Here is a 26,474-nt window from a genome sequence, read left to right as displayed (position 1 = left end):
CATCTTCCCTCCCTTTTTTTTTTTTTTTTTTTTTTTTTTTTTGCGGTACGCGGGCCTCTCACTGTTGTGGCCACTCCCGTTGCGGAGCACAGGCTCCGGACGCGCAGGCTTAGTGGCCATGGCTCACGGGCCCAGCCGCTGCGAGACATGTGGGATCTTCCCAGACCGGGGCACGAACCCGTGTCCCCTGCCTCGGCAGGCGGACTCTCAACCACTGCGCCACCAGGGAAGCCCTCTTTTTAAGTTTTTTAAATAACGTATATTTTATTTTTTTAAAAATATTTATTTATTTATTGGCTGCGTCGGGTCTTAGTTGCGGCACACAGGATCTTTCGTGGCAGCGAATGGGCTTCTCTCTAGTTGTGGCCTGCAGGCTTAGTTGCCCCGTGGCATGTAGGATCTTAGTTCCCTGACCAGGAATCAAACCGGCATCCCCTGCATTGCAAGACCGATCGTCAACCACTGGACCACCAGTGAAGTCCCTGCATTCCTTTTCTTCAGCAGTCTTAACCCAGTCTGTGATGACTCCTCATCTACACAGTTAATCTAGTGTGCCCACTTCCCCCACTGAGAGCTATACCGGTCTTACTCCCCACTGTCCCAGCACCTGGTCCAGCCTGTCGTGTAATTAGTATCTGATATGTGTTTGTTGGAAGCAAATTTTCATCCATTTTCATCCCTCCAAGAGACCTGGTCCCTTTACTTGCCAAGACCTGCCCCTGACAAGAATGGGAGCCTCAGACAGGTTCACGTCCTGGAGGTTTCCTCTGTCGAATAAGGACAGTAACACCTACCTTGCAAGGCAATTCTCAGATTTATCTTTAGAAACATCACTTCAGCTTTGTGTGGTTTTTTTTTTTCTGTACAATGACATTTTATTTTAAAAATATCTAGAAGATAAATCATGATGGCAGCAGTGGGGTAGTCAAACAGAAAAGGGTAGAAATTAGACACGGAGGAAGAGTGCGCTGAGGTAGCCCCTGGCAGATGGCGAGGCCTCAGCCAGGCTGAGTGGAGTGGGTGAAGTGAACAGGTCTCCTCATAGCGCCCTCAGCAAGTCAGGGCGGATGTGGCGGGAGTGGGGAGGATGGAGCCACTGAGGTGGGTGCAGTGAACTGACCGCTGTCACTCAGGCTTGTCAGCTGAGCTGGCTCCTGGGAGCCTGTGGCCATTTCCACGGGGTGGGGAGAAAAGGAGAGATGTGTCTGCTTCTCAGGCCCACTGTTCAGCTGCTAAGTTTTCTGAATGGTTTATGCCTTTCAGAGGTACAATATATATGCAGGGGAGTGTGTGTGTGTGTGTGTGTGTGTGTGTGTGTGTGCGCGCGCGCGCGCACGTGTGTGTGTGTGTGTGTGCACGTGTGTGTGAGAGAGAGGGAGAGAGAAAGAGAGAATATGGGTCCATACCTGGTCACTCACACATCTGTGTCCACGTGCCTTTCATGGGTACATAGGCCACACTTCTACTCACTACCTCTGTCCTCCCACCGATACTCCTCCACTCTGCATATCCACTAGGGCCCGTCAGCAAACCTGCTTGCTCCCTTAATGAATTGCACGTTGGCCCAGAGGTGGGAGGTGAGGAAAGACTCCCCATGTAGGGAAGGGGTGGCCAGACTCTCAGCCCAAGTCTTGTCTAGCAATTCACCCCCTCCCTGGGACTTTCCCAGTCGCCACTGCCACCATCATGCCATTTCCCGTCATCGCTCTGCCTCATCCCCGGGCTTTTATCCCTACTTTAGTTCCCTAGGATATAGCTGGGGAAATGGTCCCCCCACAAGTGGACATTCCTGATGGGCATTCCCACTGTCAACCCACCCAGCACAGGGAGGAGGCCTAGAAGGTGGGAACCTCCTTCTGTTTCATGTTTGCCTGCCCCTCATTTCTTCCTTTTGGGAAATATGCCTTCCCCAATCCATGTGGTTCTGGGGGACTATCAACCAAGTGGGCCTGCCTGGGTCGCTGATGGGCTCGTGACCCAATCAAGAGCTGCAGCCTTTTCCAAGGTTTTGCCAAACCCCTGGGATCCCAGAAGGAAGCATGACCAGGGTAACTGAAGCAGCTACAACATCTGGCAGCTTTTAGAGCTGTGGCCCTCTGCCTACCCTATGCATACAGTCCCCGAGCTGACTGCCTCTCTAGCCCCTCCCAGCCCCCGGCTGAGGCCACCTTTTCCCACCACCCGGAAACTCCAGACAGCAAGACCCTGAGAGAAATGTATAATCGACAGGACCCCCAGATGCAGAAGAAGAAACCCATCTCGAGTTAGCATTATAACAAAAGGGTGATGTGTGGCCTGAGTGCGGGGAAATCTAAGGGAAGCAGCTGCTTCGGGTACAGCTAGATCCAGGAAGTCCAGCATTGCCACCAGGATCCCCTCTGTGGTCCTCTCTCCTCTGAGCAGGCTTTTTATCTCAGACAAGCTCCTGCATGTGGCATCAAAGACTCACAGAGCCCCTCCAGGATGCCTGGTGTTGACCGAGATGCAAGAACTCAGAGGAAGACCCTTCTCCCAACACCCATATCAGTCCCCTTAAGAGCATTTTGCTTGGTCCCTCTTGGGTCATGTTCCCGTTGGTCAACTGACCACTGGTAGCAGACACCTTCTTGACGGGCCACATGCATAGGGGAGGGGCATTTCCCAGAAGGAAGCAACGAGGGACAGACAGAAAGCAATTGACATCCACCCCAAAGTCCCTTCTCTCCCTCCAGTCTGAGGCCCACCCTCTAAGCCACCACTTGCTGTAACAGGATGCCCGACTTCTGAAAAGACATCTCCCTCAGCACCGATTCCAGTCCAGACCTTGCCGGGGGAGGAAGCCCCGGACACTGCCTCACTGCCTCGGACGCCCCAGCGCTGGGTTTTCTCACACTTTCTCTCCTTTTTCCCCAGGGCTTCTATTCCTGGTTTTTCAACACCATCACCATGAAGTAAGTGCCTGAGCTTCCTGAGCCTTGTCTGGGGGAGGGTGGGGACAGGGTCTCCTGCCCTGCAGGACCAGGCCTTGGGCCTAAGTTCTGTGTCCCAACGTCCACTCCCCACTCCCCCTGCCCACCGCAGCCCGGCCCTGGCACAGGACGCTTTCTTGTGCTCCATTGGTGAAATGGGAACTGGACGCTGCCCACAGCCCATTTTCCCTCTGCCACAGTTCTCAGGAAAGACCCCTCTCACATGCTTGTAAAAATGCTTTTATGAAGCCCACACGAGGAAAAAGAAATCCTTCCCAGGTACTCTTTGCTTTACTTCTGTGAACATCATTCCTTATATTTGCCTAGATGGAAAAAACAAAAACCACCAGGCGGAAGGGCAGGTTTCCTCTCCCAGCCTCCATGCCCATTACGGAGGGACAGCCCCTGGCCCACCACACCTTCTGGATCTCTTTAGTGTGAGACCCCGCTTGGCAAGGAGAGAGACCCCGAGTCACCTGTCATCTCCCGATGGCCTCATACCAGCCAGACGCCTCCGCAGAGCAGACACCTGTCAGAGCTCCATGCCTCCACACACGTGCACACACACGTGCACACACATGTGCATACACACTTACATGTGTGCACACAGCTGTCGCCACCTCAGAGCGCTGTGTGTTCCTGGGCTCTCCCTAAATATCCCCCATCTGGCCTGCCCTGCCTGTCCTTTGAACCCCTCCTCCAGGGTCCGTCCTTGCCTGGTGATGCCTGCCTTAGGGTGCAGCCTCAGTGCTCCCCAGAGGCCACCTGCACCAGGGGCCTGCCTGGACCTGCGCGTCTGCTTCTTTGCCAAGGCCCTTAGGGCTTCTTCCTTCATGTACCTCCATGCCCACACCATTCAAGGGCCTTGCTGGGAGCGTTCAGACATTGCCGCAAGATCCCATCCACCCGCATGAGCTACACCAGGGCACCTCTCTTTCCCCAGACCTGTGGAAGGGCCTGGGACCCTTTGGGGGCACAAGATACCATGACTGGGCCTTGGGAATCCAGAGCTGGGCTTGGGACCAGCAGCCTCTGGGGTTTGAGCCCCAGCTCCACTGGTGGAGGACTCCCCATGGCCTTGGCCTCTCGTCTTTGTTCATCGTTCACCAGAGTCCCGAGGAAGTGATACAGCTAGTTTGTGCGTGGGTGGGAATCTTAGCCACATGTTGGGGGAGTGGAGGGGAGACTTTTATTTCTTGGCACCTTCTCTGGTTTTGCTTTGTTAATTTTTAAAACATGCACCAGCTTGCATAAATACATCTTTATTAAGAGAAACCTATACCTCCAGTCTCTCATGCCGCTCTTCATGACCGCCCTTTCCTGCAGAAGCCAAAGTCCCAGCGCACAAAGCCCACTCAGTCTAGTTAGAAAAACATGGGTTGACAAGACCCACTACACATGATTGATAATGGGGAGAGCATAACTGCTGGGCAAAGGGCATTTGGGAGAGCGAGAAATTAATTCCAATTTGGGGGTTCTGAAGAAGCATAGTTTTGAGCGAGGCCTTGGGGAATGGGAAGAATTTTGACCGTTGTGATGTGGAGGGCCCATCAGAAATTAAGGACTGCATGAGCAAAGGTTTGGGGCAGAGATGGACAGGGAGTGTCCAGAAATGGTAAATCTTCTGGTGTGGCTAGAAACAAGAGTACGTAGCAAGAGAGGGCATGAAAGATTGGGCCGGAAGGATCAGCTGGGATCTTGACTACCATACCGAAAATCTTGGCCTTTGGTTTAGAGGCAGCAGGGAGCCAGCGACTACTTTTGAGCGGGGCACTCAGGTGATGTCTGTTTGTAGGCAGGGGCATGAGGGGTGAATGGCAGTAGGAAGAGTCCAAAGGCAACGTGAGCAGCTAAGAAGGTTTTTCCAGCGTCCAGGTGAGAGGTGCTGGTGACCAGGGAAACAGTGCGGAGGAGACGTGGGGAGGGAGATGATGGGGCAACAACAGTCAATGGGTTGTTTCCACCTGGCTTCCACCTGGTTAGGAAAAAGGGAGAAATCGAGGTCTGGCTTCTGCGGAGGGTAATAATACCACCAGCTGGGAGATGAGGAGATATGATGAGTTGGGAAATTAATGACATAGGGCCGGGATGAGCATGTGAGTTGACCGGCAGGCTGTTGAGAAACAGGATTAAAGCTTAGGAGAAAGGTCGGACCTAGAGATTTAGACTTGGGATATGGGTGCACAGAGGTCGTAGTTGAAGTCATGGGAGCAGGTGGGACACCCAAGGGAAAGGGCCCAAGAAAGAGACTGGTTGGGACAAGAGGAAAAGGTGGCAACCTCTAGGGCACGGGCTCACTGAAGCCAGGCAGGCGCGAGGTCCAGACAGGGTGTGGTCAGCAGCCTCCAGCCCTACGAGGTTGAGTAGCATGAGCACTCAGCAGAGGATGTCGGCTTTGGGGATGCGAATCTCCACTGGGAGCGCAGTTCCAGGACAAGGAGATGTCCAAGAAGTAGGGGCAGAGAATGGAAGCCACCTTTTTCAAGAGGTGGGTGGGAGCAGGGAAGGAAGGATATTGGATGGAACTTGAAGGGAAACTGGTGAAGGAGTGGATGCTTAAGGAGTTTCTTGGGGTTTTGTTTTTTAAGAGTAGCAAATGAGCCCTTGAACCTGGCTGTAGTTGAAAGGGAAGAAGTGTGGGCATCTGTAGAGACAGATGGATGTTAATTTAAAGATGAGACAGGTAGAGCAAGTCTCCAGCAAGAGGTAGAGGAGAGGAAGTGATTAGGGCAGAGATGAGAATTAATTGTGAGTAGGAGAAAGAGTGATGCCTGGAATGTCATGGGGCCGGCACTTTAAAGAGTGGCGGGAAGAGAACAGAATTGAGTAGAGGAATATGTATAGGCAGACTCAAAAATTCAGGCTTCCCTCAGAACTGTAAGATAGGCTGCTGAGTATAACCTGCGCTTCCGGTGCAGATGGAGCAATGGGCCCAGTGGGGAGGCGGGAATTGTCAGCCCAGAAAGGAGATTCTTGTGTTCTTCGTCCCGCCCAGCCCTCTGCTCCCTCCACCTGGTTGGAGGCTCTCACCCTGCCTCTGGCACGCTGTTTCTATCAGGTGAGCAGATCTTGGCACCCCAAGCCTGCAGGGGGACATTCCCCCATTCTCCCTTCTCACCAGTTCTCATCCACCCCATTCTTGGGATTTAATTCTCAAGTCCAAGGCAGGAAGTATTTTAACTGCTTGAAGTTAAAAAAAGGTTGAGAGCTCTAAATAATTACCTAAATGGTGATACTGAAAGCCTTAAATATATGCTCTTTGTAATATTGTTGAAAAATAAATCTGAATCCTGGACTGAGTGCTAGAAGTTGCATGCAACCTTCAAGTCTGATCAGAGGGCAAGGGTGAGTAAACTATGGCACGTCCACCAAAGGCGGGGGCGTGCAGCTTGGGGCTGGGTGGGAATCAATAATCCACAAACAGAGGCTATGGTCACCATTATTATTGGGCAGCCATAAAAATATTTAGACAAAATGTAAAACGGTCAGAAAAGACTTAAGATTAAATGCTGAGCAAAAGAGCAGTACATCAAATGCTGTTTATACTACAGTCAAAGTTAAACCAGCAATACAATACGAAGCTAAAGGAAATTGGCCAAAATGATTAATAGCCATTATCTTAGGTTTGATGAGATTGTAGGTGAATGATTTTCTTCTTTTGTTATTTTCCAAAGTTTCTATAATAAGCATGTATTGCTTTAAAGTTTTTTAATTGAAGTATAACACACATACAGAAAAGTGCACAAAAAATGTGTCCAGCTCAATCATCACAAGCAAAGCCTATACAAGCACCATCCCGATAAAGAATTAGAACATTGCCAAGACCCCAGAAGCCCTCCTCCTTCTCCCTCCCAATCTCCTATCACCTCCCGCCTCTCCAAAGGTAACCAGTATCCTGACTTCTAACTCTGTAGTTCAGTATTGCCTATTTTTGAACTTTGTATATGAAATGATATGGTATGTATTGTTTGTGCCTGACATCTTTTACTCAACGTTGCATTTGTGGGGTTCAGCTATGGTCATTCATTTTTATCTCTGTATGGTATTTCATTACCTACATATAATGTGATGTATATAGCTCACTATATATATATTTCACTACATATATATTTCAATTCTTGTGTCCATTCTACCTTTGATAGACAATTAGGTTGTTTCCAGTTTGGGGCTGTTACAAAATAACGTGTCTGTGACATTCTTATACATGTCTCTTGGTGCCCATGTGCATGTATTTCTGTTGGGTATAAACCTAGGAGTGGAATTGCTAGGTCATAGGGTATACTTATAGTCAACTTCTGTAGATAATGTCCACTCTTATCCAAAGCTGTGTGCCAGAGTAAGTACCCGTGAGTGTGAGAGAGCTCCCGGCATCCCACACCCTCACCAGCACTTTCTCACCAACACTTTCCTCACCGACTTTCCAACTTTGGCCAGTCTGGCAGTGTGGAGTGATACCTCATTGTGGCTTTGAGTACCCCTTTTTAATTTAAGGAACAACTTTTTGAAAAATAGGATGAATCCTGTTATCACTAATGGTTTATTCAGTGCCTGCGCTATAGCAAGCACTCAACATGTTTGAAGAAGCAATAAAAGAGGAAATAAATGCCTGATTTAAGAGGGCTTCTGGATTCCCAGGAGTGTATCTGTAGCCTCTATCTTTGATACGCCTGTGAAATTCAGTGAAATACAATTCAGGCATAACAAGTTTTGAGAAGGGTGATATCTCTAAAGATTAAAAACTCGGGGGTAGGGTGGTCATCTTCTCTCCCTTTCCTCTACCTCCGACTTCCGTTGTAGCCACACTGGCTCCTGAGCAATGTCCTTGTCTCTGTGTCTCTTCCAGGAACGAAGATCTGATTAGCAAGTGTGGAGACGATGCCCGTATCTACATCATGTTCCAGTATCATCTCATCATCCTTGTGCTTATCCTCTGCATCCCCTCCTTGGGCATCATTTTGCCCATCAACTACACTGGAAATGTTCTGGGTAGGCAGAGCTCAGCAGGTCCCGGGCCCGGCCCACTAGACCTAAGAGGCAGCCCGGTAGGCAGGACAGAACTTGGGTCTTGAGCGTCTAGGAATCTAAATTTTAATTGCACTTCTCAAAATTAGTTATGTGACCTTAGGCAACCCACGCTTCAGTTCTCTCACATGGAAACCGGAGATGATACCTCTTTTGGTATAAATTTGGCCCAGGGCCTGGCACACAGAAGGCAGATAGTAGTAATTCAGTCTAAAACTGAATGTTTATTTATGACCCCACACTGCATCTGTCCAGATGTTCCTGGAGGGCTTGTTATGACATGTGACCCACTACAAAGATCTCTGGACCTGATCTCTCTCTGTACCCACTCTGATGGACACAGCACGCAGAATTTCTCATAGGGATTCTATCCACACTCCTTATAACAGGGTAAATTTTCACACAATAATGTGGTGGGTGAGGGCTTGGGCTTCAAAGACAGAAAAATCATGGTTCCCCAACTTTTACCCACATCTGCTTCCCAGAAAATTATTTCATCTTATACAGTGTCCTCAGGCCTCAGTTTCCTCAACTGTCATAGGGATAGAGAGACAATGCGTGTCAAGTGGTTGGCACAGTGCCTGATAGTGGGCACTTTGAATAACAGCCAGAGTTTCACTAGGAAATGCAAACATAGAGCTGTATGAGGCCCATACAACTAGGTGGTACAGGATAGCACCTTAAGTGCCCAGGTGGCAGCCAGGTGTACGCTGATTGCTCAAGTTTCCACCTATTTCTCCTCGGCCAGTGGTAGACCTCAGTTACTTCAAGGTAGCCCCCATTTCTCATGCTACCAAATACCACCACCAGAGTAAATAACTACTGAGCCCTGCCTTCCCAGATTCTCATCCTAAGAGCTAGTATGTTGGCAATGATAGTATGATAGTACGGCAATGATAGTATGATTTCATAAAACTTGGAGATGTCTAAACCAGCGCACTGATACACTCAGCCAGAAGGATTTGCTCTGTTTGAATGAGGCAGCAATGCATTTTCAGAAGTTCTGGGTTTTGTGATTGTTGCCAGCGGTAACAGTGTTGCTAATTTCATCATTCCGCTCATGGTGGGGCTGCCGGGTCCCTCCCACCAGCGTTCACCGGTATCTACCCTGAGTCAGTCACGCCCTGGGGTTGCCGCACCAATGCTGGGTCTTGCTTCACAGCCAAGGAGCCCCAGTCAGCAGTCCCAGGGAGGAGAGGAGGCCTCTGATGGGGCTGTTTGGAAGCTGGGGACAAGCTCTGGGGAACTAGAAGGAAGACCAGGACGTAGACAAGCATCTCTAGACCCCGGGCGTTCGCTCAGGAACCCTGAAGTCTGGCACCCAACCAGTCAAGGTGCCAGGCTTGAGGTCAGCAACTTTCTTCTCTTTCAGACTGGAATAGTCACTTTGGTCGGACCACCATTGTCAATGTCTCCACAGAGTAGGTACCTGATCCTCTTACCTCCCATTCTACTGGCTTGGGGGCTGGGTGTTAGCGTGGAGAGATGGTCCAATGTGTGGGTCCGAAGCATGAGCCCCACCCTGCTGATAAGAAAGGCCTGGTTTCCTGGGGAGCCCAGGTTCCAGGTGGGATGCCGGAAGTTGCATCCTCTTGGTAGGGAAGTATTCTTGGTGTCTCAGTGTCCCCATCTCTGTAATGAGTGGAACTACCTAAACCGGTCACTCCTGAAGATTTGCAAAGATGGTCCTATTTGCTTAGTATGTCCAGCTCCCAACAGGATTACTGCAGTAAGCAGAGGTTTAAGGTATTGCTTCCCTGCCCACAAAATAGTTCAGGTCAACCCTCATATAACCGAGTGAAGCTCAGACCTGACTCCCACAGCAGCGAGACAGAGGAACCACAGGAGCTGGGTTCATGCCCCGGCTTTGCCATTAGCCGGCCCTGGGTCTGGGGCAGTGCACCCTCCCGCTCTGAGCTTCATCCCTAGTCCATGGTGGGGGGAAGAGCTGTTGGACATGACCTCTAAGCCCCCTCCAGCCCTCATGATCCGGGAACCTGTGGATTTTAACGTCAGCCAACCCAGTTGGTGACCAGATCAATCTGTACTGAGCCAGATGCGGCCCTGCCGGTCCAGGCTGAGACATCAGTCCCCCCCTAGGTCTCATGGCCAGGCTTGGCCGACTTCCTGACAGAGCTGAAGCACTACTTCCAGTACCTGAAGCAGGTGTGAGTGGGGTTTGCACACTCCTGCCCCACCTCCCCTTGCCCCACCCCTGGTCCCCTGCCCCTGCACCCCTGCAAACTCCATCAAATTCCAAATCCATCAAAGTCCAAACTCAGCAGAATGGTTGGGCACCCTCTCGCCTCCACCTTCAACCAACTCTTTCCCGGGTACTGGCAACACCAGAGCAGAGCTTACCAGCCTCTCCCAGGCCAGCCACTGTTGTAAGTGTGGCACCTACAACTTCCCAACTAGAAGTGAATTTTAATAGGACAGCAAAGAGCCTTCAACGTTTGTAAGTCCATACTGGCAGAGAGCTGGAATGTCCCTTAGGGACCATGGCACCGTGCCCCCTCCGAGAACACTGAGGAGAGAAACATGTAACTAGATGGGGGAGGTTAGGTGAAATGCCAGTGCGGGGACAGTGGTGAGGAGACATTCTGAAGCAAGGCAGCCTTTCTCTCCTCCAACTGCACCACATAAGGCGGGCCCTATTTCCAAGCAGTCCTCCTGGCTGGGTGCCTTGGGACAGCATCACGTGAACACAGAGCCCAAGGGCCAGCCCTCTTCCTACCCCAGGGAGGCGGGCCCAATCTGCAGGCCTGCGTGTGACCCCGGAGTCCCTTACCACAGAGGCCGGGTGGCCCCTCCTGCTGTCCTCACGGTCGGCGGGGGCGGCCTGAGCCACAGCCGCCGGCAGCACGACACGGCGTGAAGAGTGTAAGTGCTTCTGCAGCTCACCTCCCGGCACTGCCACAGCTAGGAGTGACCTCGAGCGGTCACTCTAGCCCTTGTTTCCCTACGGGTAAACTGAAGACATTCACAGTACCACCTTCACGAGGTGCAAGAGTCTAGTGAGAAAATGTCCACAAAGCATCTAGTCCCACCCTGGGCCTGACGTAGAGTAAACACTCAATGAACGTGAGCCTCTATTAGTCGGAGTGGACGTCCCCTTCTCCATTCCCTTCCAAGGTGCCTGAGTGGAGGCACCAGAGGGTGGCGCTGGGGAGACCGTGCGGGGTGGAAGTGGGGGTCTCACGCCTCCTGTGTCTTGTTCTTGGCAGGAGTAAGTTCCTGTGGCTGCACAGCTTCTTCGCTTTCTTATACTTTGTCACCAACTTCCTCTTCATGACTCATCACTGTTTAGGGTTTGTGCCCAAGAAGAGCTACAAGGTGAGTAAGTGAAAAGAGCTACTAGAGCAACACCCTCTCGGCTAGAGGCTCTCCCCAGCTGGACACCATCCCACTCCCATACTTCAGAGGCATCCCAGCTTGGTGTGTTCTGCACACCTGGGGGTGGGCAGTCTCACCTGAGTAGGGCAAGCCTCCTCTGCTTATCCCTGGGAATCGTCACCTGGCACATCTGTCTGGGCTGTTAAACCACTAATACACTTCCAAACCAATTGGTAAATAGCTGCTCCCAGGTGCCTCCTCCCCCTGCACCCCTGCTGCCCTGGACCCTCTCCAAGGACCCCTGGAGCTCCCCACCATCAGAAAACTAAAGGCTTAACTAAGCCCTGAACCTGCGAGGGGCCTCCGTCTTCAGCGGCCAAGGCCCCCTGCTGACCCTCTGGGTAGATATTTTGACCTGCTGTGCCCAAGCTTCTTGCCCTTCCACCATCTCCCTGAGGTCAGAGACCCCATGTCCTGCTCCAGTGTTGTCCCCACTGTCTTGGTTTGTGTGTCCCCCATCCTACCTCCCAAGCAGACCCTGAGACAGGGATTTGAGTAGTGTTCACTTATTTGGGAGGTGATCCCAGGAAGGACCACTAGGTGGGTAGGGTCTTCTGCGGTGGAAGGTGGCAGGTAAAAGCGAGATCAGCTTCTTCAAGCTGTCCATCCTAAAGGACGGATTCACTTTACCCCATCCCAGAATGCAAACGCACATACCCCTGAAAGGTAATCCCGAATGTTTCAGCCTGAGGCTTGGGCACCCCTGACCAGTCTGGACTCGGCCACTTCAGCTTTCCTTCTTGCCACCAGAAGCTTCTGCCCAGACTCCCCTCTCTTGCAGCACAGTTTACCAGACTGTCACCTTGAGGCGATGGCTCAGGAAGACATTTCCCACTCACAGAATAAAATGTGGACTTTGAGGGGCTTCCACATTCCCTCCCCAGAGTCTAGCTCGCCTCCTAACTCCCCTGCACAGTCTGATGAGAGGGACGACCCAGCGAGGTGGGACATCACTTGGAGCAGCGGAGGTGCGGGGAGACTGTAATCAACAAGAGGGTGTGAGCAGCCCTTGCAGGGCGTGGGTTGTGGTCCTTCCCAGGCCCTGTCTGCAGCCTCTGGCTCGCCCTCCATCACAGCCGTCTATGGCAAGGGGTCCACGGGGGGCACAGAGGTTAACAGAGGTGTAGCTTCCCGGGCTGCAGCTTCCCACGGCCTGCTGACCCCAGGGACACGGGCTGGGGCAGCTGACACCTGGCTCACCCAGCAAGGAGGCGGCCTGGTGTGAGTAGAAAACCTACTCCAGGTTCTGGGCCACCTGAAGACCCAGACTCCAGGAGTCCTGTGTGAGCACAGGCTTCTTTCTCCATTGACCTTCCCCACCTAGGTCACAAGGACACTAATGATCACCTATGTCCCCACGGACATCCAAGACCCAGAGATCATCATTAAGCATTTTCAGTAAGTGGGTCGGGTGGGCTGAGGTGTGGATTGCATCCTCCTGGTAACCCTGCCTGGGTCCTCATGTGGGTCGTGATGCACAGGATGGTGGAGTGGGGCTGTGGCTCACCCCAGATTCAGCTCAGGATCAACCTTGCAGAATGGGGGAGGCCCTGGTTGGGGCCAGAGCAGGGTTTGTGAAGTCAGGGAATTTCTGCATGGCATGGGTGTGATGGGGGATGCCTTACCCTTGTACCGCCAACTGTGGAGCCCAGGGAGCTGCCAGATGGCAGTTATCTAGAGCGGGTCATCTTGAGGCAACTTTTGTGACCCGAGCTCCTAGCCACAGGAGCCAGTTATCTCTCCATGAGCAGCAATTTCCAGCTCTGCTCCCTGGCCCTGTTCTGTGTCACCTGGGGAAGATGTGGCAACTCTCAGATTAACAGGGATCAACCCTGACATCCAGCCTTAGGAGCAAGGGGTGGATTCTACCATCCAAGCAGCAGGAACCATGGGTATAGCTGAGCCCCCTAGCCCTGTAGGCTGTAGCTCTGGGTAGGGGGTGGGGGGTGGGGAAGGGGGAGGTCCCCAGCCCTACGGAATGGCTCAACCTCCATGTTTGTGGCTTCAGTGAGGCCTATCCAGGGTGCGTAGTGACCAGAGTCCACTTCTGCTACGACGTCAGGACCCTGATTGACTTGGACGATCAGAGGTGAGGCTGTAGCGGGACCTGTCTGAATCTGGGGTGGGGAGAGAAGGAGAGGTTGTGGCTCTGCTGGCACCCTGACCACAAGATCCTTCTCCCATTGCCCATTGGCTGACAGGCGCCATGCAATGCGGGGCCGGCTCTATTACACTGCCAAGGCCAAGAAGAAGGGGAAGGTGATGATCAAGGTCCATCCCTGCTCCCGGCTGTGCTTCTGCAAGTGCTGGGTTTGCTTTAAAGAGGTAACTGGCAAGGGCATCGGGGGACACAGCGGAGGGGCTAGGGCACCGGGTCTCCAGGCTTTGTCCAGGGCTCTGGGCAGTGCCCCTTGCCCGCACCCTGGGGCCACAGGCCTCATTCAGGTCTGCTCTGTGCTGCGGCACCTGGCTCCTGCTTTCCTTTCCACCCGTCCTATCTCGCTGTTGAGAGGAGTCTTCCTTGGGGCCCCCTCCGGAGCGATCCAGGGACGCTTGTTCTTGGCCCCTCCTGGGCTTGGATGGGAGGACCAGTGAGGTCACAGCAGGCTGCTATAGGCTCCCAGGCCTCAGGCTTTCAGAGAGCTAGGACAGGAATATTTGAAAGCAGTGGATTCAGTCTTATCGCCCAACCACCGTGGCTAGAAGGAGGTCTTGGCAGGACTGAACTCCAGCGAGTCCAGAAAAAGAATCATCCCCTTTCCTGAAAATGCTACAGACACATTCTGTCACTCCTCTGGAGGCTACTCGGAGTCCAAAGGCACCCCCTTACCCCCAGCGATGCCTCGCTTTCGCTAGATCTAAGAGCAGGGAGCTAATCTCAGAGTCATAGCCTCTTCCTCTTCTAGAGCTGGGATCTTGGAGCCCACCTGGGGTCTGGAGCTTTTTGCCGGGCTTCCAAGGGAGCCGGGGATGGAACCAAGCCCTCGGGCCTGCCGCCTGAGTGGAGAGAGGCCTCCCATCCAGGCGTGAGGCCTGGAGCTCTGGCTGCTCCAGCTCTGAGGGCCACATCTCACCCCAGGTAGACGCAGAGCAGTATTATAGTGAGCTGGAGGAGCAGCTGACTGATGAGTTCAACGCTGAGCTCAACCGCGTGCGGCTGAAGCGTCTGGACCTGATCTTTGTCACCTTCCAGGACTCCAGGATGACAAAGCAGTGAGTGCCAGGGCCAGCTGCTTGCTGTGCCCAGCCCAGCCCTGACAGTGGGCCTCTGCTTCTCTGAAACCATCCTCTTTCACCCCCATTCCAGCCAAGGGGAGGAGGAGAGAGAGCCTCCCTCCGGTTTGCCATATTCTGCCCTCCCCTCGACCCCTCCATGCTCCTCATGGGCATGGAGCCACCATCTTGCTTTCTAGAGCATGGCCACATCCGTCTTCCCCCAGCTGCCAGGCTCAGCTTGTCTCCAGAGATGCCCAGGCCCTGGGCTCTTCACTCCCATATGTTCTTGCTTCAGCACAGAAGTGGTCAGAGTAGCTGTTGACCTCTTGGTTCCTCTTCCAGGCCTTGACAAGAATGGCACCCAGTTCTCCCTCATTGCACATCACCCCTCCCCTCACCACGAGTGACAGAGTCAGGGTAGAGGAGCTCTGCTTGCCATTGCTCCTCTCCTGCTGCAAACCTCCCCTGATTCATAGCCCTACTGCCTCCTCTCTCCTCCACGCCAGCCTCTGGCAGCCCCACCTTGATAGGGAGTGGATGAGGGCCACTCTGGAATGTTCTGGAAGGAATCTTAGGACTGGGTCAAATAGATGGGAGCCTCAGAATCAGTCTTTTGAGGATTATGGGGCCCTCCTCTCCCCGAGGGAGCCTGATCACTCACCACATTTGTCCTCACCCCCCCCAACCCTACCAAGGAACAGTGGCAGAAGCTAGAGTTTAGTCGCAAAAAATTGTGTACAATTTTGCAAGTCACTTACACCCTCTAATTTCTTACCTATCAGATTTGATTACGTATATCTTCCCTGTCCTCCTCCCAGAGGGTTAAGAAGGGATATGTGTTCTAGTTAGTGTATGTGTTATAGAAAACAATACATCTACATAAGACAATAACTTTCTGAGAACACTCTCCGCAGAGAGGATCTAAGGTTTAATTACAGCAGATGTGTGAATTAGAAAACCAAAGATGAGGCTCCGGTGCCAGCACCCGCCCCTCTTTGGTTGTGTCTTCAGTAATCTGTGCAATTAAGACGATGTTAATCACCAATTAGCACAGCGTCATGCACTGTGTAGAACTCAATAGTCGGTAGCTATGGATACTAAGATGGGGCTGAAATGAATACCTCTCCTGTCAGCCTCACAGAAAGAGCGCGTCTTTGTGCTGTCACTACTGTTAAGGGGAAAAGACGTGAACTGAGAACCGTGTGGCCCCCTTTTTTCCTGGACAGTCCCTCCCTCTAACGCCCCTTTCGTTCAGTGACTAGGCCTTGGGGACTGCCCACTTACAAGGTCGAGAGAGACATATCCAAGTCTCCGAGACTTCCCAGGAAGTGGATGAGTCTCTACCTGTGGGATGGCCACAGCGGCCCCGGGCCCCTGGCATGAGCCCTCCCCTGCCGCGGGCCATCGTCCTCACCCCCGGACCTCTGTCTGCTCCCGCATCTCCGCAGCATCCTGGAGGATTACAAGTTCATCCAGTGCGGTGTGTCGGCCCAGCAGTCCTCAGTGACCACCGTCGTCAAATCCGACCGCTGGAGGGTTGTCCTTGCCCCACATCCCAAAGACATTATTTGGTAAGCCCTCTCCGTCCCTCCCCTCTCCTTTGAGCTCCTCTGGGACTGAAGAAGGCCGTAGGACGGGGAAGGAAGTCAGGGCCTGTCCTCCTGCTTCACTGCCCACACACGGCCCCCGCTGGGCTGTTTCTCTCGTGGGCATCACAGCCTCCTCCCACGCCCAAGCCCACCCCACCACAAGCATGGAAGGCACCCAGCCTTTGGGGAAAGAGTTTTTTCCTGCAGAAAGAATTCGGATCGTTTTTTTGGCTCGCTTTACAAGTGGTGTGACTGAGGGGAAGGCCCAGGGCTGTCTCATGCAGGTGTGGGTGGGCCCACGGGCTTGAATTAGACCAGGGCAGCCTGGTCCACAGCTGGCACGCAGGAAGCAGCACGGGCTGTGTCTGAGGGCTGAGACCCGGGGTCCTAAGGGCGTCTCCCTCCTCCATCCTGCCCAGGAAACACCTGTCTGTCCGCCGCTTCCATTGGTGGGCCCGCTTCATCGCAATCAACACCTTCCTCTTCCTCCTCTTCTTCTTCCTCACCACGCCTGCCATCATCATCAACACCATCGACATGTACAACGTCACCCGCCCCATGGAGAAGCTGAAGGTGCCTCCTCTGCCCAGGCCAGGCGCGGGGGCCCCAGGGAGATGAAGGAAGAACTCAGGCGAGGAGGGGGTGGGAGGCCCACTGGGACGTGACTCCGATGCCCGCACACTTGTGGCCGTGGCAGCGGTGTAAATGGTGGCACAGCGCTTCCTGTGCTCTAAAGGGCATGAATGTGGGTCGTTGCCCATCTTAGGGACCGGGGCTGAAGAGTGGGGGAGCCCCAGGCAAGTTCTGGGATGAGTTTGGGGGGTGGGCTTGGAGGGCTGCTTTACATTGGGCCCAGCTAGAGGTACAAAAGGGGCAGCAGAAGGTGTGGCGAGCGTGACAGCTCTGTTCTCCCCACGTTCCCTAGAGCTGGGCTCCCTGCTCTGAAGACAGGGTTGAGAGCGGGGCAGGCAGAGGTTAGTTCCAAGGCAGCCCTTCTAGAGGAGAAGGCCCTCCAGCTCTGTCTCCACTTCCCGCACTTCCAGACACACCCACAGCTGGCTGGGCGTGTGCGATGGCTCACAGGAGTCATCCCTGGAGGGAAGGGCTGCTTCATATGGACAGAGGTGTTCCGAGGAGCTGGACTGGCTCGTTTCCAAGTTCCATAGCCTCAAGGCTGTCGTAGTGATCCCAGAAGGCCCCTCCTTTCCTGTTATCCCTGTGCCTGTTCCAGCAAAACACATGCACCCACGCGTGCGCGCAGCCAAGCACGTCTGCTGCCGATGCCTACCTTTGCCTCCTTTGTCAGCTTCTCAATAGGCCCCAGGCAAGGGCACCACAGCTCTCCCTGGGAAGTCTTGCTCCATACCCTCCCCCTCTTTGCCACGTCTCACACAACATCACAACAAAAGCAGCGTCTCCGGGGGCTTCCCTGGTGGCGCAGTGGTTGGGAGTCCGCCTGCCGATGCAGGGGACACGGGTTCATGCCCCGGTTCGGGAGGATCCCACATGCCGCGGAGCGGCTGGGCCCGTGAGCCATGGCTGCTGAGCCTGCGCGTCCGGAGCCTGTGCTCCGCAGCGGGAGAGGCCACAACAGTGAGAGGCCCGCGTACTGTAAAAAAAAAAAAAGCAGTGTCTCCTCCCTGAGGTCTGAGACATGAGTGACAGCAGCTGGCTGTGGCCTTAGGGCCAAGTCACTAGGGGCAGCCTAGGGCACCCCTCCCGTGACCTCAGCGTCGAAGGCCTGCACTCCCTGGGGATGTCACTTGACCTTGGGGTGTCAGCCACCGGCCGCCCCGGCTGGGCAGACCCCTGACCAGGAAGGCGGGTCAGAAAGGCCAGGCGCACTGTGCAGCCTCGGGGACACCAGGCCTGCTCTGGGGCTGAGCTGGAGAAGAGGCCAGGGACGAGGGCGAAGGCGAGGGAAGCCTGCAAGGAGAATGGAGCTTCTCGCATTGACGTCTCTCTGCCCTTCTCCGCTCCACCCCTACAGAGCCCCATCGTGACCCAGTTCTTCCCCTCCCTGTTGCTCTGGGCCTTTACGGTGATATTGCCTCTGATCGTCTACCTGTCCGCCTTCCTTGAAGCCCACTGGACCAGGTGAGCTGGGGGCCCCCCCTCCTAGCCCTGCTCTCGGCACCTGCTTCTCCCTCTGTCCCCCCAAACCCCACCAGCTTAGGACTCTGGCTTCCTGTCTGGCCTCAGGAATGGAATAGATATGGGGTGGCTTTGATGCCTGAAACCATCCCAAAACACTAACGATATTTTTTTCTTTGGAAAGAGGGGACGGGTTTGCCTCTGGGCCTCTGGGCTCAGGGATGCTGAGATAGGGCCACCATACCAGGCATGTGGGGTCAAAACCCAGCCCTCCTCGGGCTGCTCCCTCAGCCTCCAGCCACGCGCTGAGGGTCTGGAGCTGCGGGCAGAGATAGACAGCGCCAGGAATTCCAGGCAGAGGGCAGAGGATGAGAGTGAGAGAGGAGGACTTGTTTGGAAAATGTCAGAAGAGCTGCTATGGCCAGAGCAGAGGAGCCCCTGCACTCAATCTGACTGCAGACCCACAGTGCCTACACAGTGCCCACATCTTAAACAATTAAGAGCTATTTCCTATTTATTAGCACTAATAGTTCTATGGTAGGAGCTAATTAGTTAGAAAGGATTTACCGTATGCTGGGGCAGGTGGACCTGCTTTGGCCTGAAGGCTGCGTGGGTCTCAAAAGTTATTTCCTGCACCAAAAGTTTCTATCATTCTATCAGGCAGTAAGCCAGGAGGTTTATCTTAACAGAAATCCTTACTGGTCTTTCCTCTGGCCAAGAACAGGGTTCATGTTGCTTATTGAAACTCTGCAAGAATTCTGAGTATCATTAGTAATGTCCCTTGAACAGAGATGTCAAGTATATGGTATGTGTGTGCCTTCCCTTCCTTTTCTTATGCCCAAGGCAGACATCACTAGTTGATCATGCTATTCTTTCCTGCTGCTCCCAGCCACAGCACAGCCCACAGTGCTCCGTGGAGATGGCACTGGTATGCACTGTGAAACCATTTTCTAGGCCAGGTAGCCGTCTCTCTCTCTCTTCATTCTGTAGTAAGGCGTTTGGTTCTTATCATGTCTCTCTTTGTTTCCTTCTAGATCAGCTCAGAATCTGATCATAGTGCACAAGTGCTACATCTTTCTGGTGTTTATGGTGGTCATTCTGCCCTCTATGGGACTGACCAGGTACCTCACCTCCAATTCTCTCTCCTCTGTCAGCCAGGCTCACCCTAGAGTTGGAACCTCCTCTTTCAGACACTGTAGGCCCACCTCTGGTTGCTGCAAATCCATTCCTCAAATGACAGTCCAGTGCCTGTCCTGAGCTTAGCATGAGTCAGGTATCATGTGAACTCTAGGCTGTCAGCCATGAACTCTGACCTCAAAGAGCTTATCCTCCAGCTGGGGAAACAAGCTGTACCTATCAGCTAACTGACAGCCCAAGGTGGGAAGAATGTGCAGTAGAAATTCAGAAGAGGGAGAGAACACTATGGGAGCAATGGCTGGCAAAGGTTTGCTAGAGGGGAGGCCTTGAGCTGAAAGACCAAAGGGTTAGCGCCCAGCATTAAGAAGAGAGGCAGTGTGGATTGGCCAGCTAGAATATTAAGATGCAAGAGTCTTTGGGGATTGGGCAAGGGAGGTTGAAAGGAAGGAGGCCAGCCCAAGAGGAACTGAACCCCAGACCTTAAGTCATAGATTCATTAACTGAAGGGTCTGCTTTATTCTTGTTCTTTTTCTTGTGCTTGATTCTTTATTCTAGTTTGGATGTCTTTTTCCGCTGGCTCTTTGACATCTACTATCTGGAACAGGCATCCATCAGGTTCCAGTGAGTACTAGAGTGCATGTTTCAGGTGTACTCCCAGTGTGCATTGGGGCTTCACACCAGGTGGATATGTGTATCCTTTATTTGCTCATACAGGTAGAGGTGAATGCATGTTAACACTCTCATTAGGCAGCCTCTTAACATTTCCTGTGCCATGGACCCCTTTGGGGGTAAAGCCCAGGGACTCCTTCTCTGAATGAACTAATTGTAGATTTGAGGGAAATTGCCCCCAAAAATGTCCTATGTACCTTTTTTTTTTTTTTTTTTGCGGTACGCGGGCCTCTCACTGCCACGGCCTCTCCCATTGTGGAGCACAGGCTCCAGACGCGCAGGCTCAGCGGCCATGGCTCACGGGCCCAGCCGCTCCGCGGCACGTGGGATCTTCCTGGACCGGGGCACGAACCCGTGTCCCCTGCATCGGCAGGCGGACTCTCAACCACTGCGCCACCAGGGAAGCCCCCTATGTACCCTTTATCCAGTTTCCCCCAATGGTAACATCTTGCATAACTATAGTACAATATCACAACCAGGAAACTGATGTTGAAAGAATCCACAGAGCTTGTTCAGATTTTGCCAGTTTTACTTGTACTCTGAGTAGATTTCTTTAAACGTACAAAATACCTGGGTTATAACAAAAACCAATTATGCTGAAACATAGTTATCAAAATACTTTAAAATTCAAATTTGTAATGCAATCTCTATTAACACGTTTAATAATAGGCTGCTGCATTCTAAAGGTAGGCAAGCAAAAGTTACACTTTATTGTTTTAAAGGCATCGGTGTGAAAGGTGATGTTACTTACCTAGAAGAAGAATATTAAGTTGGGCAGGGGAGTGGTTTTTTGACAAGGCAACATGCATGTCGTGTTAGGTATCCAGCCACTTTCTTTTTTGTTTTGTTTTGGTTTTAGGGTTCCAAATGTTGAAAGTCCCAATTTTCAAAGGTATATTATTGCAAATGACATTCAAGCTTTCATAGCTTGCTTTATAGGGCAAGGACCAGAATTCTCCAAGCTTTCTACAATTAAACTATAACTGTAATAAGTTGATTTTTTTCCAAGATGAGTGAGTTCATCTTTGGCTAGGTCATTATCTTCAATACAGTTTGTATATGAGAAAGAAAAGAATTGTGAGTTCATGACTCAACTCTGATGCCCTCAAGAAAGAATAGTGTTTGAAGGAGTTATGAAATATGTCCAGGGGCTTACAGATTTCTCTTTTCAAGGAAGGTGACAGAATTGTGTAGATGGAGACACTGGAAAGCAACAGAGATGCCTGGGTCACCAGCGTGAGAACAGGCAGTGTGCCCATCCATTCAGGTGGCTGAATGACTACTAGTTGAAGTCGGCCAGCTAGCTATGTGAAACACGCATGTGCAGACAGAAAAGTCTCAATCATGTGAATTTAGCATGTCTAATTTAGTGGCCTGACTAATAACTAGCATCATTTTGAAATGATGATGAGCACAAATGGTATCATAAGGGCTCAGCAATAAGTACAACACGATATGAAAATACCTCATTTCAACTGGTGACAGACTCATGGCTATGGCTGACATCGCTGTGATTTGTTGCCCATGCTCTTAATGGAAGGAGGTGCTAAATCGGAGAAAGTAAAGATATAATCTTTTCCCTATTCAAGGTCACAGACCCGCAAAATTCTACTTATGGACTCTCCAGGGTCTGTGGATCCAAGTCAAACAGTCCTTCTTTATTATTTGTTTTGAATTTTATTTTAATTTATTTTTTATACAGCAGGTTCTTATTAGTTATCTATTTTATACATATTAGTATATACATGTCAATCCCAATCTCCCAATTCATCCCACCACCACCACCCGCCCCCCGCTTCCCCCGCCTTGGTGTCTATACGTATGTTCTCTACATCTGTGTCTCTATTTCTGCCTTGCAAACCGGTTCACCTGTACCATTTTTCTAGATTCCACATATATGTGTTAATATACGATTTTTTTCTCTCTCTGACTTACTTCACTCTGTATGACAGTCTCTAGGTCCATCCACGTCACTACAAATGACCCAATTTCGTTCCTTTTCATGGCTGAGTAATGTTCCTTTGTATATATGTGCCACATCTTCTTTATCCATTCGTCAAACAGCCCTTCTTTAGAGCAAGCCAGTGCATGTATCTCCTAACCCATCCACAAATGCCATAGACCACCCCCAGCCCTGCTCAGAAGGGCCCTTGTTAACTTAAACTGGTCTGAGAACACACGTAGACAGTCAGCCCTCCATATCCACATCTTCGGATTTGACCTACTGCAGATCAAAAATATTCAGGAAAAGAATTCCAGAAAGTTCCCAAAAGCAAAACTTGAATTTGCTGTGTGCAGGCAGCTACTTGCACAGCATGTACGTTGTATCTACAGCTGTTTACATTGTGTTAGGCATTATAGACGATCTAGAGATGGTTTAGAGTATACAGGAGGATGCATACAGGAGGATGTGCCTAGGTTATATGCAAATATTATGCCAGTTCATGTAAGGGACTTGAGCATCCCTGGATTTGGTATCCACAGGGGCTCCTAGAACCAATCCCTCACAGATACCGAGGGATGACTGTATTGGAAAGCTATTCTCCCCATCTCTACCTCCACCCCATCCCCACTTCCTCAATTCGTTTCCTCTCTCTCCTCCTTCCTCCCAATACCTCTGCCCTTTCCCTCTTCCCCGGCTTCTGTGGCTGTCTTCCACCCAGGTGTGTGTTCCTGCCAGACAATGGCGCCTTCTTTGTCAACTACGTGATCACGTCAGCTTTGATTGGCACAGGCATGGAGCTGTTGCGCCTGGGGTCACTCTTTCTGTACACCACCCGCCTCTTCTTCTCCAGGTCGGAGCCGGAGAGAGTCCACATCAGAATGGTGAGGGCCAGGCCCTTCCCTGAGCACAGCCCTCAGAGTTTCCCTTGGGCGGGTGTCAGGAAGGGGGCCTGTTAGAAGCACGGAGGGACCGGAGGTGGGAGGCATGGTGAGGTGGGGCGAGGTGCTTCTCGGACACCAGGGTTGGAAGGGAGGTTGCCATCCCAGACAAGGAGCACAGAAGCAGCAAGCCAAGTGGACCAGGCCACCTGAGGAGGACCCCTGCCTTCTGCCCCAGAACCAGGCCATGGACTTCCAGTATGGGCGCGAGTACGCGTGGACGTTGAACGTCTTCAGCGTGGTGATGGCGTACAGCATCACCTGCCCCATCATTGTTCCTTTCGGTGAGTCATCCCTGAAGCTCCCTGGGGACTGCACACCCTCGGACTGGGAGCCCCACAGCATCCAGCTCCCTCCTAGATCAGGAGGGACAGCCTGTCGGAAGGGTGGGAGGGGCCAGGTCAGAGCCAAGCCAGTCAGGGGTTGGGTGGCTGTTTACATAGGATGTTTGTTGACAGAATAGGTTCTAGGGGCTCAAGGGAAGCTGCTGGTCCCAGAGGTCAGCACCGTGGAGCTCCCACAGCCTGTTCTTGGCCCTTGCCACTCTGACAGACCTGAATCTAGCATCTCAGGCCTGGGTGGGGAGCCTTGGGACGGCCGCTGAGCGTGCGTCCATCTCCCGGCCCCCAGGGCTACTCTACCTGTGCATGAAGCATGTCACGGACCGCTATAACATGTACTACTCCTATGCACCCACCAAACTCAACGAGCAGATCCACATGGCTGCCGTCCACCAGGCCGTCTTCGCACCGCTCCTGGGTCTGCTCTGGATGCTCTTCTTCTCCGTCCTGCGGTTAGGTAGGTACCCAGCCCGCCCCAGCATCCCGCCTCTGCCCGTTCCCCATGGCTCCGTCACCCCTCAACAACTCTGGAGGAGCAGAAAAAGGCTGGGAAGCGCAAGGTGTTACTTGTGGAACAGGGCAAAGCCCAGTGCCTTCTCTAGGCCTTGAGGGCTCGTGTTAGAGTCCCGGCAGACCTTGGAAGCTAAGCGGAGGACCAGCGTGGTCCAAATCATATACATTTTGGTTTACAACTTTCAGGGCAAAACCAAAGCAAAACAAACAAAAAATTTTTAAAAAATCCTATTCCTTCATTCTAACTCAAGACTGGCAGGAAATAAAATATTAGCTAACAGGCTCCATTCGCAAGACATTCCCTCTGGGATCCTAGAAGATGCCTGGCCTTATGTGTTGTCAAAAACCTAGAGGAGGATTCAGAGCCTGCCCCAGCAGCCAGCTTGGCTACACAAAGCTGCTGACCCCGCCCAGCTGAGCTCAGAGACACCCTCACAGAGAGAGGCCCCACAGGCCACATACTGGAACCCCCCGGCTCTTTCCCCTCAGAGCCACCCATGCCCCAGGCAGCAGTCTCTGCCAGCCCCTTCCCAGTCTCAGAAAAGGCTCATGCTGACCTCCCCGTCCTCCTTCTTCCCCCCCACCCCCCACACTTGCCTTCCCTCAAGACACTTGACCTTAACCTTCTCAGTGGTGTGGAGAAGGGAAAGTCCATGTTTTTTCACTGCCTGTCACAGGGGTGTCAGGCAACGTTCAGCTCACAGTTATTTATATGCATTGTCCATTTGTTGTCGCCCCCGAAGCCTTTCCTGCCCCAGCAGACTTCATTTTTTTAATAATGCTTTTTTTCTAAGTCTAAAGAACTGCATGTTTATTATCAAAAATAGAGAAAATTGAAAGATCAAAATTTGAATGACCTACCAGCTCCCCTACAGCCTCATGTCTATCGCTCCCACACCTCACTCTGTGCATACGTTTTGGGGGACAGGGCAAAGTGGAGGGAGTTTATTGGTTTACTCTTACTTTACAAAACTGTGATGTCCACTTTATACTATTCAGACTTGTATCCTGAGTTTCTTCACTGAACATTATGTTCTTAGCAATTTCTTGCATTATCAAAATACTGTTGAGTACACGCCTTTTAACGTCTGCGTGAAATTCTGTCACTTTTAGTCAGTTCTCCATGGTTGGGATATTGAGGTTGTTTATCATTTTTTGCTTTTATAAAAACACAACAATAAACATCATTATGCAATAACTTCTGACTGTAAAGACTGATTTTCAATATTCATGTAGTTAGAAAACTGCTACCATAAAAAAGTTACCAAACATCCCCAAACAAAAATTCTGAATTGCTTTTCCATGCCATTAGCACGTGTAACCGAGCACACTCGCTCCAAAAGGGCTTACAAGGGCCAGACAGAGAAAGACAAGTATCATATGATATCGCTTATATGTGGAATCTCAAAAAAAAAAAATGGTAACAAATGAACTTATCTACAAAACAGAAACAGACTCACAGACTTACAGAATGTACTTATAGTTACCAGGGCGGTCGGGGAGGGATAGACTGGGAGCTTGGAATTGACATGTACACACTGCTATATTTAAAACAGATAACCAACAAGGACCTACTGTATAGCACAGGGAACTCTGCTCAACACTCTGTAATAACCTAAATGGGAAAAGAACTTGAAACAAGAATAGTTACATGTATATGTATACCTGAGTCACTTTGCTGTACACCTGAAACTAACACAGCATTGTTAATCAACTATACTCCAGTATAAAATTTAAAAAAAATTTTTTTAAAAAGGGCTTACAAGAAAAGGTGTGGGTCTGAGACTGACTGTATTTTGGGGCAGTGGCATAAATGAGTGACTCAGAGATACTTCCCAGGGACCGTGAGGTGGAAGGTAACTGACATCAAGGAGGACGTTTAATGGGCACCTAAGTGGATATTTAAGTCAATTAATTTATTTCATGGAATCCACTGGATGCCAAATCCTAAACTGGCCAAATAGCACAGAGGGTTGATGTCCCTGTGTCGGGCTCATTGATCAAGTTGTTAAGGGGAGAACTGGGCAGGGACATCTCTGCCCCAGGCTCCAAACTCCTACAGGGGTGCTGAGCTGGGCCCCAGGCATCTGTCAGCCCGGGCGGCATCTCAGCCGGCACCCCTGCCCACAGCTCTGGGCCTCAAGCGCCACGCCCATGCCTTTCCTTCTCCTTGCAGGGCCGCTACACGCCATCACCTTCTTTTCCCTCTCCACCCTTATCGTTTCCATGATACTGGCCTGCGTTGGCACTTTTCTGGGGAAACTTCGGAAAGCGTCTGACTATGAGGTGAGTCGCCAGCCTGGCTTTCCTCCGCAGGTTCTCCCGGTCCCAGGGCACACAGCTCCTGGACGCCCACCCGAAGCACCACGATGACGAGAGGCTCTTGCCTTCCTCTCTGATGACGGGATGTGCAGACTCAGTGCCGGGTGTACGTGCTGCATGTATCCTTGCACTGGCCCCGGAATCACACCTCCCGGGGCGGGGAAATCCAGAAGACAGCTGTCCTCTCCTCTTCTCCCCTCTTTCATCTCCTCCGAACCACAGGCTGCTGGCCCATCCCTCCTACGATGTGAGCCTAATCAGCCACTGAGCCGCGAGGGCCATTCCAAGGCACGGAGGCTTGAGAGAGAGGATGGAGTGAAGGAGTAAAAGAGGGGGTGGTAAAG

The 26,474-nt window shown here is 51.9% G+C and overlaps 1 protein-coding gene across 9 annotated transcripts in view; it reads left to right on the top strand.

Moving 5' to 3' along the window:
• The window catches only part of TMEM63C (transmembrane protein 63C), a 135,115-nt gene that overhangs the window by 101,786 nt on the left and 6,855 nt on the right, over positions 1–26,474 (top strand). For 8 of the 9 annotated variants that reach the window (XM_067729507.1, XM_067729487.1, XM_067729541.1 and 5 more), the window contains 17 exons: positions 2,893–2,930; positions 7,792–7,934; positions 9,343–9,391; positions 11,198–11,306; positions 12,691–12,764; positions 13,375–13,455; positions 13,568–13,691; positions 14,446–14,579; positions 16,031–16,153; positions 16,591–16,744; positions 18,162–18,268; positions 19,300–19,386; positions 19,958–20,023; positions 22,735–22,897; positions 23,133–23,238; positions 23,585–23,752; positions 25,985–26,094. In XM_067729507.1, the coding sequence (XP_067585608.1) occupies positions 2,893–2,930; positions 7,792–7,934; positions 9,343–9,391; positions 11,198–11,306; positions 12,691–12,764; positions 13,375–13,455; positions 13,568–13,691; positions 14,446–14,579; positions 16,031–16,153; positions 16,591–16,744; positions 18,162–18,268; positions 19,300–19,386; positions 19,958–20,023; positions 22,735–22,897; positions 23,133–23,238; positions 23,585–23,752; positions 25,985–26,094 (1,836 nt within the window). The remainder of the gene's footprint in view (positions 1–2,892; positions 2,931–7,791; positions 7,935–9,342; positions 9,392–11,197; positions 11,307–12,690; positions 12,765–13,374; positions 13,456–13,567; positions 13,692–14,445; positions 14,580–16,030; positions 16,154–16,590; positions 16,745–18,161; positions 18,269–19,299; positions 19,387–19,957; positions 20,024–22,734; positions 22,898–23,132; positions 23,239–23,584; positions 23,753–25,984; positions 26,095–26,474) is intronic. The other variant, XR_010941430.1, reaches the window with a different exon arrangement.

The sequence above is a fragment of the Pseudorca crassidens genome, chromosome 1, assembly GCF_039906515.1.
Source record: "Pseudorca crassidens isolate mPseCra1 chromosome 1, mPseCra1.hap1, whole genome shotgun sequence".
Classification (NCBI taxonomy): Eukaryota; Metazoa; Chordata; class Mammalia; order Artiodactyla; family Delphinidae; genus Pseudorca; species Pseudorca crassidens.
The sequence above is the reverse complement of the archived record's forward strand: the minus strand, read 5'-3'. Positions and strand labels throughout refer to the sequence as shown.